The sequence below is a fragment of the Mobula birostris genome, chromosome 9 (genome assembly GCF_030028105.1).
Source record: "Mobula birostris isolate sMobBir1 chromosome 9, sMobBir1.hap1, whole genome shotgun sequence".
Lineage (NCBI taxonomy): Eukaryota > Metazoa > Chordata > Chondrichthyes > Myliobatiformes > Myliobatidae > Mobula > Mobula birostris.
In genome coordinates, this window is record NC_092378.1 from 151,843,732 (window position 1) to 151,855,948 (window position 12,217).

Consider the following 12,217-nt stretch of genomic DNA (forward strand, 5'->3'; position numbering starts at 1 on the left):
ACTGTTCACCCTTTTGGACGTTGGTAACAGAGAATACTGAGACTCTGATTCACTGGTTCATTGGAGAGACTGGTGTCAGGGGAGCTGCATTGCCTCAGTTGTTGCGTGGATAAGGCCCTTATCCCTCAGGGTCCCCTCTTGCAGCCGCCAAGGAAGGAGATGCCAGAGCTGGCTGTGTGTTGTTGGATTTTGTACTGGGTTGGGGGCTGCCCTCCAGTGTTCACTCAGTGAAAGATAAGCTGGAGTGTGGTCATCTGCATTGGTGCAAGATAAAAAAGGGGCTCCAGGACAACATCTATAGGCCATGACACTCAGGGACTTGAGCTATATTGTTTTATATGTATATATTATTTATTGTGTAACTGTATGTCTTTCTTCGATTGGAATTAAGTGTACTATGTGTGCTGTGTGCGATTTGGTACTGTGGTTTTGTACCTTGTCCCCAGAGGAACACGGTTTCATTTAACTATATTCATCTGTATAGTTGAATGACCATTAAACTTGAACAAACTTGATTTAGGAACTCTGAGCAGTGTCAGCTCAGCTGTCTGATAGAGGAAACAACTTCCTGATTCATGGAAAAGATTTCCCCAACAGCTACCCACTTCATGGCCCTTTACTGGGACAAAAAGGGGAAAATGTTCTGCTCAAGCACTCACCCTGAGTAACTCTTCTGGAAGGTCACCACCTTCATTGATGCCCCGGTTCATGGATATAAACCTTTCAACAGCAGGTTTGTCCCTAACGTTGGGGTTATGCAAACTTGTATTTAGCATAATTATGGCAAATGATAACACGTAGCATGTGTCTGTGGACAGCAAAAGTTAAACAGTTAAACACAATCCAAACATTCTTCTTCAATATTAATGCCACAAAGTTCAAAAGTTCAAAGAAAATTTATTATTAAAGTACATATATGTCACCTTATACAACCCTGAGATTCATTTCCTTGCAGGCACTCACAGTAAGTATAAAGAAAAAAACAAAATAATCATAATAAATAAATAAGCAATAAATATCAGGAACATGAGATGAAGAATCCTTGAAAGTGAGTAATAGTTCAGTGGTGGGGTGTGTGAATCTGTGTGATGGTTGAGGGGTAATAACTGTTCCTGAACCTGGTGGTGTGAGTCCTGAGGCTCCTGTACCTTCTTCCTGATGGCAGCAGTGAAAAGAGAGCATGACTGGGTAGTAGGGGTGCTTAATGATAGATGCTGCTTTTCTGTGACAGCACTCTATGTAGATGTGCTCAATTGTGGGGAAGGCTTTACCCGTGATGGACTGGGCTGTATCCACTACTTTTTGCAGGCTTTTCCATTCAAGGGCATTGGTGATTCCATTTCATGCCATTTCAGGTCAATATACTCTCCACCTCACATCTACAGAAGTTTGTTAAGTTTTCGATGACTTGTCAAATCTTTGCAAACTTCTAAGAAAGTAGAGGCACTGCCATGCTTTCTTCGCAATGGCACTTACATGCTGAACCCAGGACAGATCCTCTGAAATGATAATGCCAAGGAATTTAAGCTTTCTGATCCTCTCCACCTCTGATCCTTCTATGACAAAAGGCTTATGGAGCTTCAGTTTCCATCTCCTGTAGTTAATAATCATCTCCTTGGTCTTGCTGACATTGAGTGGGAGGTTGTTGTTGTGGCACCACTCAGCCAGATTTTCAGTCTCCCTCCCTCATGCTGATTTGCCACTATCTTTGATTCGGCCAACAGCAGTGGTGTCGTCAGCGAACATTAGATCTTTAGTACTGCGTCTGGACCAGATGCTTTCCATGGGTTTTCCCTCCTGAAGGATGCTCTCATGTCAACCTCAGAGACTGAAATGACAGGGTCATTGGGGCATGTGATTTCATGAAGGTGCCTCTATGTTTTGATGGTCAAAGTGAACATAAAAGACACTGAGCTCATTTCGGAGCAAAACCTTGTTGACACTACATCACTTAGTTTCACTTTGTAGGAGGTGATAGCAGAAAGACCCTGCCATAGCCATTGAACATCCTTCAGTGATTCAAATTGACTGTGTCACCAACTCAAACTTCTCCACCAAGCCAGCTTATTTAAGTCTGTACTGTTCTGCCCTGTAACTGCAGAGTTGTGGAAACAGCTCCAAACATCACAGAAACCAGCCTCCCTTGATCGTTGGATTCTATCCATATTGTCTCTTAAAATAGCCAGCATATTCAAAGATCCCCACCCACCTCAGACATTCTCTCTTCTCCTCCTCTTCCCTCAGGCAGAAGATACAAACTCCTGAATACATGTACCGCTGGGCTAAGGACAGCTTCTGTCCCACAGTTGTCAGACTACGGAATGGTTCCTTAGTATGATAAAGTTGACTCTTGATCACACAATCTACCTCATTAGGGCCTTGCATCTTACTGTCTGCCTGCACTGCACTTTCTCTGTAGCTGTAGCACTTTATTCTGTACTCTGTTACAACTTTCCCTTGTACTACCTCAATGTATATGGGGTATATGGGGTGTCAGGGAGGGGTAGCACCTCTGGTGGGGGAACATGTCGCGTCCTTTTCAGGGCGGTTAGTCCACCTTTGGTCCCCACCTGCACTCAGCTCTCACCTGTGGCTCCCCGTAGCTGTTTGTACATGACAGCGGCCACACCCCGGGCAATGGCTTCGACAAGCCGGCTAAACCAGGTGAGGGTAGCCGACGGCTCTCAAACCCTCGGTGAGATAGGGAGTTGTCTATCCCAGCATGTGAAGACAGACTCCGGCGGATTGAGCGGACGAGACCAATGGAAGGTCCAATGGTCAAGAAGGTGGTCTCTGCAAGCGTCGTGGAACGTGTAGAGCAGGACAAGACACAGAAGATGTCCTGGTCATCCACTGCGCCTAGTCCCATCTCCAGCCACCTAGACTCTGTCTTGCCACTGGACCCAGATGGGAATTGGGAAGAGAGAGTGAGGCTGACACTGCGCAACTCTCCCTCACTTAAATCCAAATCACGCGCTAGTCTCGACACCATCATTATGGTGTCGAGGTCCTCATCGACGTCAACGATGGACGAACAACAACCTCAATGTACTGTTGTAATGAAATGATCTGTATTCACAATTTTTGCAGGACAATTGTTATACAAGTCTTTCACTTGGTACATGTAAAAAATATACCAATTTACAAATCAATCATGAACAATTGAATTAACAAACATTAAATATCGGATCCTGGGTGACATCTCAAAACAATTTGCAAAATGGAGCATCTCTATTTCATTAAACATTGCACATAGCATGAAAGAATGAACAAATGTATTCATTTCTGGTCACCTCACTATAGGAAAGGTTGTGGAAGCTTTAGAGAGGGTGCAGAGGAGACTTGCCAGGGTGCTGTCTGGATTAGAGAGCATGTCTTATGAGGATAGGTTGAGTGAGCTCGGGTTTTTCTCTCTGGAACAAAGGAGGATGAGAAGTGACTTGATAGAGGTGTAAAAGATGATAAGAGGCATAGATCGAGTGAACAGCCAGAGACTTTTTCCCAAGTGAGTAGTAGCTAATACAAGAGGATATAACTTTAGCAAGGGTTCCCAACATTTTTCATGCCACGGACCAATACCATTAAACAACAGCCTCTAGAGTTTACAGAGAATGGTGCAAAATCAAAAAAAATCCAGTGAACAGCAGTTCTGTGGGCAAAAACAACTTGTTAAGGAGAGAAATCAAAGGAGAATGGTCAAACTGGTTCAAGCTATCAAGAAGGCAACAGTAACTCAAATAACCACACATTACAACAGTGACGTGCAGAAGAGCATCTCTGAACACACAACACGTCCAACCCTGAAGAGTGAACGGGCTGCAACAGCAAAGACTGTAAACACACGTACACTCAGTGGCCACGTTATTGGATACAGGAGGTACATAATAAAGTGGCCACTGGCTGTATTTAGAAAGGAAAAAAGAAATTTAATTGTATAAAGAGGCAAAGTTCAGAGAAACAAGTGAGGCTTTAGCTGCCACACTTCACACAAATGATTCTGAAGAAGTTGCTGGGTTAGAGGATATCCTGTTGAATGAACTTAACCCGAGTGGTCAAAGGTGCATGCACACCATTCTACAATAGCATTTATATTTCCTTTTCCGAAATTAGGGAAGTGATCCAGATGGAGAAATACAAAACCACAGGCAAACAAAGCGCAAGTAACAAGCTTCAAAACTAAATCAGTGTCTTCTTCTATTTTAATCTCCTCCCTGCCCCCTTCTCCATCCCCTCTGGGAGAGCATTTTTAGAGTAGAGTACTGTATTGTCACTGGTACTATTGTGGAGTGTGAACAAGATTGACTGTCCTGCTAAAGAGCAAACACTTCCTACCCTAGTTATTCAGCCTTCCTTAAGCTATCTACTCCCACGCTGGTACACAGGTGCTGGATGACCTCTACAACTTCAGCGTCAGCAGATGCCCAGATTATCCACCACCCCACCCAAGGGGAAGTGCGCACTCAGATGTTTCAAGAGCACCACGGCCAAATGAATGGAGCAGAGGTAAGGGAAGGAACAGGGGGTAGAGGGCAGTGAGGAAGGTGCACTCTGTGTCAAGAGGAAGGCTGCAATATTGCTACAGATTGAATTATATTTATGTTTCTGAGAACACTTAAAGAAACCAAGGACAAAAATGGCCAAAAAGAATAACAGCAACTTCATAAAACTCTGGTTAGGACACATCTGGAGTTCTGGTCGCTCCACTATAGGGAGGATGTTGAGGCTTTGGAGAGGGTGCTGAAGAGGTTTACTAGGATGCTGTCTGATTTAGAGCACATGTGCTATTGCAAGAGGCTGGATAAACAGCGCCGGAGACTGAGGAGAGATCTGATAGAGGTTTACAAGATTATGAGAGGCATAGATAGAGTGGACAAGAGAGTACTGGTTTCCCGGGGATGAAATGTCTAATACCAGAAAGGCATGCGTTGAAGGTGACGGGGGGATGTGAGGGGTAAATTTTTTACTCAGACCATTGTGAATGCCTGGTATGGTGGTAAAGGCAAATACATTAGATGCTTTTAGACCATAAGACCATAAGATATAGGACCAGAAGTAGGCCATTCAGCCTATTGAGTCTGCTCCGCCATTCAATCATGAGCTGATCCAATTCTTCCAGTCATCCCCACTCCCCTGCTTTCACCCCATACCCTTTGATGCCCTGGCTAATCAAGAACCTATCTATCTCTGCCTTAAATACACCCAATGACTTAGCCTCCACAGCCGCTCATGGCAACAAATTCCACAGATTTACCACCCTCTGACTAAAGAAATTTCTCCGCATCTCAGTTCTAAAAGGATGTCCTCAATCCTGAAGTCATGCTCTCGTCCTAGAATCCCCTACCACAGGAAATAACTTTGCCATATCTAATCTATTCAGCCCTTTTAACATTCAGAATGTTCCTATGAGTTCCTATGAGTTTTTAAGAGACATTTGGATAGGCTCATGGATGTAAGGAGGATGGAGGGGAATGGATGTTGAGTAGGAAGGAGGGATTAGTGTTTGGGTGTTTTTGGTTTGCTTTTTAGCTGGTTCGGCACAACATTGTGGACCGAATTACCTATTCCTGTGCTGTACTGTTCTATGGTGATGTGACTTTAGCTAATCATTTCACTAAAAACTGCTTAATGCTTGACAATGAGAGTTAACTGAGAGTGCACAGATGATTACAAGCTATATTTATCTATGATACTTTATGGGGCAAAACACTTTGAAGAGGTATCCCAGGAACTTGTTAGAAAAATGGGCACCACGGTAGCACAGTGATTAGCGCGACAGTATTACAGCATGTTGTTGGAGGGTGTTGGAGGATATCCTCTAACCCAGCAACTTCTTCAGAATCATTTGTGTGAAGTGTGGCAGCTAAAGCCTCACTTGTTTCTCTGAACTTTGCCTCTTTATACAATTAAATTTCTTTTTTCCTTTCTAAATACAGCCAGTGGCCACTTTATTATGTACCTCCTGTACAGGGTGTTGGAGTTCAGAGTTCAATTCTGGCACCGTCTGTAAGGAGTTGTACGTTCTTCCTGTAGTCGCATGGATTTCCACCCAGTGCAAAGACATACCCATTATTAGGTTAATTGGTCATTGTAAATTATCTTGTGATTAAGCTAGGGTTAAAAAAAGTATGTTCTTGGATGGTTAGACCAAAAGGGCCTGTTCCATGCTGTACCTCTGAATAAAAACTAATTAAAGTTTCCTTCTTCTTCAGCCCTATGTCTTTTCCACCTATCACCTCCCAACCTCTTTCTTCATCCCCCACCCACTGGTTTCACCTTGTAGCTTATCCTCATTCCCCTCCTCCCAACCTACTTATTCTGGCATCTAAGCCCTTCTTTTCCATTCCTGATAAAGGGTCTTGGCCCGAAACGCCGATTGTTTATTCCTTTCCATAGATGCTGCCTGACCTTCTGAATGTGTTGCTCGAGGTTAGATTGATCTTGGAGTAGGTTAAAAGGTCATCACAACATTATGGGCTGTAGGGCCTGTACTGTGCTTTAGTATTCTATGTCCTAATAAACAAAATTATGGGATGTATTTGTTGCCTGTAAATATAATTTTACCAACCTGTTGACTGGAAGACCCCTGGATTGCATTGGCAGTAACGCGAGGCAAATGCTTCCATCATACGGTCTATTTTCTGCGCCTCCCCTGGTAGCCTGAAGCTCCACAGAAACTGCCTGTCACAGAACAGCAGGAGAATCAGTTGCGAAACAACTTGTTCAATCAGCAGTGTTTAGTTGCTTGAGTTGAAGGGCAGAACCAGTGCCAAGGGCTTATTCATTGCTGCATGTTCTACGGATTCCATAGCGCACAACGTGAACAGCTCAAAGCTGCCAGTACACTGGGGTATTGTTTCTTGTACCACCATGTGATGATGGTTTTATAAAATAGGTTGAACGTGCCAAATAATGGAAGCTAATCTCTCCTGCTCCTTAGTACAGTTAGATACACATAACCCAAAGACAAGCATGTACCAAGTACTTTGTGAACCACATCACCCCAATGTCCCACCGTTTTTCTGGTGATGTAACACTGCAATTGTCAGTGGACTGCATTCATCTGCGACTGCTATAGTGCATGATAAGGACTGTTGCATGCTTGTTCTTGCAGAATCAGGGCTCCAAGACAACAACCTACGCACCATCAATCTAAAGGGCATAAGACTCAAGGATTTGGGTTATATTTTTTTGTAATTGTATGTTTTTCTACTTGACTATGCTGTGAAAGGAGGAGGGTTGGACATGGGGCTAGCAACCCCATCCCATAAAAACCCAATACTGCAGAAATGCCAACAGAAGCTCATTCCAGAAGAAGATGGACTGCACCTGGGATAACTTAAAAGATTGGCCCAGAACCTCAGTGGTTGGGAAGATGTTGGAGGCAATTGTTAAGGATGAGGTCTCAGGGTACTTGGAGACACATGATAAAATAGGCCAAAGTCAGCATGGTTTCCTTAAGGTAAACTTTTGTCTGACGATCTGTTGGAATTCCTTGAAGAAATAACAAACAGGATAAACAAAGGAGAATCAGTGGGTGGTGTTTACCTGGATTTTCAGAAGGGCTTTGACAAGGTGCCACATAGGAGGCTGCTTAGCAAGGTAAGAGCCCACGATATTACAAGAAAGATAGTAGAGGGCAGCCATCGACCCCAGGGAATCATGGGTTTGCGCCTCTGGTGGACTGTGTTCTCTCCAGTGTGCAAGCCTGGGCGGGAAGGTTTGAAGAACCAGCTGTTGCCCATGCAGTGGGTTCCCCCTCTCCATGTCACTGATGTAGCCCAAGGGAAGGGCAAGTGCCAATACAGCTTGGCACCAGTGTCATTGCAGAGGTTACCACAGTGAAGTGGTAAACAACATCAAATTGCCTTAGGGACCCCGGGTCCAGATTTCTTCCTCGGGGTTTACTCCCAAAGCCTTTCCGTGGGTGGGTATGGCCGCCAGGCAGAGGAATTTAAAATCAGAGTTTCCCTTCTCCTAGGCGGGCTGCTGTCCAAGGCTGACGAGCTCCAAGGCAATAAAGATACCAGCATGGATAACACATTGGCTGACTGTCAGGAGGCAAAGAGTAGGAACGAAGGGAGTCTTTTCTGATTGGCTGCTGGTGACTAGTGGTGTTCCACAAGGGTCAATGTTGGGACTGCTTCTTTTCACATCCCATGTCAATACGAAGTTAGGTGTAGGGGCAGGTAGTGTTGAGGAAACAGGGAGGCTGAAGAAGGAGTTAGACAGATTATGAGAATGGGAAAAGAAATGTCAGGAAGCGTATGCTCATGAATTTTGGTAGAAGGAATAAAAGCATAGACTATTTTCTAAATGAGCAGAAAACATAAAAATCTGAGATGCAGAAGGGACTTGAGAGTACTGTGCAGGATTCACGAGAATGATTCCAGGAATGAATAGGTTAATATTTGAGGAGCACTTGTTTGCTCTGGGCCTGCACTTGCTGGAGTTTAGAAGAGTGATAGGGGATCTTATTGAGACTGACTGAATGCTGGAAGGCCTACACAGAGTGGATCTGGAGAGGATGCTCCCTATAGTAGGTGAGTCTAGGACCAGAGGGCACAGCCTCAAAATAAGGGGACGTCTTTTTAGAATGGAGATAAGGAAACATTTCCTTAGCCAGGGGGTGGTGAACCTGTGGAATTCATTGCCACCGGTGGCTGCGGAGGCCAGGTCATTCAGTGCATTTAAGGTGGAGGTTGGTGGGTTTTTGATTAGTTACGGCATGAAAAGTTACAGGGAGAAGGGAGGAGAATGGGGACAAGAGGGAAAATGGATCAGCCATGATGAAATGGTGCAGCAGACTCAACAGGCCAAATGGCCTAATTCTGCTCCAAGCTCTTGTGGACTCTGGCGAGCTGGTGGAGGCCTTGCCAATACGAGTGATGGGCGCAAGTAAGTATGTTTTACTGCTATCGTAATTATATGTGGTCTGTACTACATGAGACTGTTGGTATTGTGTTTAGCACCTTTACCCTGGAGGAATCCTGTTTCATTTTGCGACATTCACATGTATGGTTGAATGACAATTGAACTTAAAATTGACTTCCAGGATTTGTTAACATGACATTGCCACACCTTACCCATAAACACAGGAGATTCTGCAGATGTTGTAAATCTTGAACACACACACACTAATGTTGGAGGAACTCAACAAGTCAGGTAGCATCTATGGGGGGGAGGGGAGTGTGGGAATAAACAGCCATATCTGGTGCTCCTGGTGTGGCCTCTTCTACATCAGTCAGACTCAATGTAGATTCAGGGACTACTTCATCAAGGGCTTTCGCTCTATGCACTACAAAAGGTACCTGTACTGAAACGTTTGGATCCTCCAAGCAAACTTAATTTAATTTAATTTAGAGATACAGCACAGTAAAAGGCCCTTCTGGTCCAAGGATCCCGCACCACTCAATTACACCAATGTGACCAATTAAGCTTCTACTAACCCGTACATCTTTGCAATGTGACGGGAACGGAAGCACACAGAGGAGACCCACACAGTCACGGGGAAAACGTACAAACTCTTTACAGATAGTGGCGGGAAATGAACCCAGGTCACTGGCACCGTAATAGCATTATTCTAACCATTACACTACCATGCCGCCCTAATAAAGCTAATCTTTAAAATTCCTACCATACACCTAATCTGGTCATCACATCATCATCATGTGCCATGTCATACAAATGAGCTATCTTGGCCTTAATGACTATGATTGTTCTTAGCAAATTTTTCTACCGAAGTGGTTTGCCATTGCCCTCCTCTGGGCAGTGTCTTTACAAGACGGGTGACCCCAGCCATTATCAATACTCTTCAGAGATGGTCTGCCTGGCATTTGTGGTCCCGTAACCAGGTCCTGTGATATGTACCAGCAGCTCATACGACCATCCACCACCTTCCCCCTCCCCCTCCCCCCCAGCTTCAAGTGACCTGATCCGGGGCGGGGCAAGCAGGTGCTACACCTTGCCCAAGGCTGACCAGCAGGCTAATGGGGGGAAGGAGTGGCTTACACCTCCTTTGGTAGAGATGTATCTTCACCCCACCAGCCTGGTCACCACACCTCTTTCACAGTGCTTCAAGAGTGCATTTTATGAAAGGAATCTAATTAATGCTTGGAAGGAAATTCGGCACGTTAAATAAAAGTTTATATTTCTATAGCTGGCAGAGATTATAGCCCTAATGGCACAATTATTCATTGATAAACTACTGGGTTTACAAGAATTCTAAGATACCAGATAAGATTTATTTGTGAAAAACACATACCTCAAAGCCTGTACTAAATTAAGGTCAGCAAACTCATGAAGCTCAACAAATGCTTGTAGAACCTTAAGATTAAATTCATCTCTGCAATAAGGATACAAAAATATACAAATTACCAAATATAATCTCATCCATTTCAGAATAATACGGCTGACCTCAAATCTACATTTCTACCCACCTGAAGTCAACTTGCAGATCGTTATGCCTCACTATCTCACTACTTTTGCTCTCTTTTTGCATGACTTATTAATCTTTATATACACTCAGTGGCTACTTTATTAGGTGCACCTGCTCATTAATGCAAATACCTAATCAGCCAATCATGTAGCAGCAATTCAATGCATAAAAGCATGCAGACATGCTCAAGAGGTTCAGCTGTTGTTCAGACCAAATATCAGAATGGGGAAGAAATGTGATCTATGTGACTTTGACCATGGAATGATTGTTGGTGGCCAAATGTTCTGCGGGCGAAATCACCTCGTTAATGAGAGAGGTCAGAGGACAATGCCCGAACTGGTTCAAGCTGACAGGAAGGAGACAGTAATTCAAATAACCATGTGTGCGGTTAGTCAAATCTCAGGGCTGCATACTGCATACATACTTTGATAATAAATATACTTTGAATCTTTTACAACAATATATCTTATAGTCTATATCTTATATATATTTATAGTCTATTTTATGTATTGCACTGTACTGCTGCCACAAAACATCAAATTTCACAACACATGTCAGTGGTAATATACCAGATTCAGATTCTGAAAAGGTCTCCAATTAGTTCCTTTCACCTTGTGCTTTTCAATGCAGTCTGCATTATTTTCCCCTTTGAGCATTTATCCATTTGCCTTTTTAAAATTCCAAGTAAATTTGTCCTAAGAAACATATTCCAGATCACACTGCCTACATCAGAAGAATTCATCACACCTCCTTTCTAACCTCAGGGTCATGGAGTTATGAATACAGAGAAAGCCTCTTCAGTGCTAGAAGTGGTGGTAGATACAGGTACATAAAAGGACATTTAAGAAACTCTTAGGCACATGGATGAAAGAAAATTGGAGAGTTATGAATGCGGGAAGGGTTAGATTAATCTTAGAAAATGTTAAAAGGTCCGCTCACAGTAGGCTGAAGGGCTGATATTGTACTGTAATGTTTCATGTTCATCTGCATTCTTTCGTGGTTTCTGTGCTACAGTGTTCTATAACCCTATGATTCTATTTTATAAGCCTCTATAAAGCAACTCTTCAACCTCCTCTGCTCCAGAGAAATCTGTCCAGGCCTATCAAATTTATCCTTATAATTCAACTACATCCAGCCCCAGTAGCATCATTCTTAGCTGATCACCTTAAACCTGTAGTTACTGACTCTCCTGCCATAGGAAATTGTTAACCCTTTAATACTTGAGCACCTCCAAATTTTCCTTTTGGTGAGCACCTCAAGTAAGCAGGATAATTCTTCTGCAGAGAGTCTTCCTCCTAAACTATTAGTAAAAACACACCCTCAGTAGCACTCGTTGTATAAAAATATTAATCGGGCCATGATATTTGCTTTCTACAGTGAGGCCCAAAAAAGCTGATTTAAAGTAGCTGATTTCCTCCACGTTCGTTAGCTGCTTGATTCACTTTCTGATGACATGCTTGGATTACATAAGCAACACAGAAAAGCATGAGATCCATTTAAGATAAGACCATAAGATATATGAGCTGAAATAAGCCATTCAGTCCATCGAATCTTCCCTGCCATTCCATCATGGCTGATTTATTATCCCTCTCAATCACATTCTCCTGCCTTCTCCACGTAACCTTTGATACCCTTACTAATCAAGAACCTGTCAACCACCAGTTTAAATATACTCAAAGACGGCCTCCACAGCCATCTGTGGCAAAGAATTCCACAGATTCACTAACCCCTGGCTAAAGAAATTCCTCCACATCTCTGTTCTAAAGGGACGTACTTCTATTC

At 43.4% G+C, this 12,217-nt stretch overlaps 1 protein-coding gene across 4 annotated transcripts in view; it reads right to left on the reverse strand.

Moving 5' to 3' along the window:
• cyth3a (cytohesin 3a) overlaps positions 1–12,217 on the reverse strand; it is a 119,103-nt gene that overhangs the window by 18,798 nt on the left and 88,088 nt on the right. For 3 of the 4 annotated variants that reach the window (XM_072269153.1, XM_072269154.1, XM_072269151.1), the window contains exons 6-8: positions 10,262–10,342; positions 6,566–6,678; positions 660–808 (exon numbers count right to left, since the gene is read on the reverse strand). In XM_072269153.1, the coding sequence (XP_072125254.1) occupies positions 660–808; positions 6,566–6,678; positions 10,262–10,342 (343 nt within the window). The remainder of the gene's footprint in view (positions 1–659; positions 809–6,565; positions 6,679–10,261; positions 10,343–12,217) is intronic. The other variant, XM_072269152.1, reaches the window with a different exon arrangement.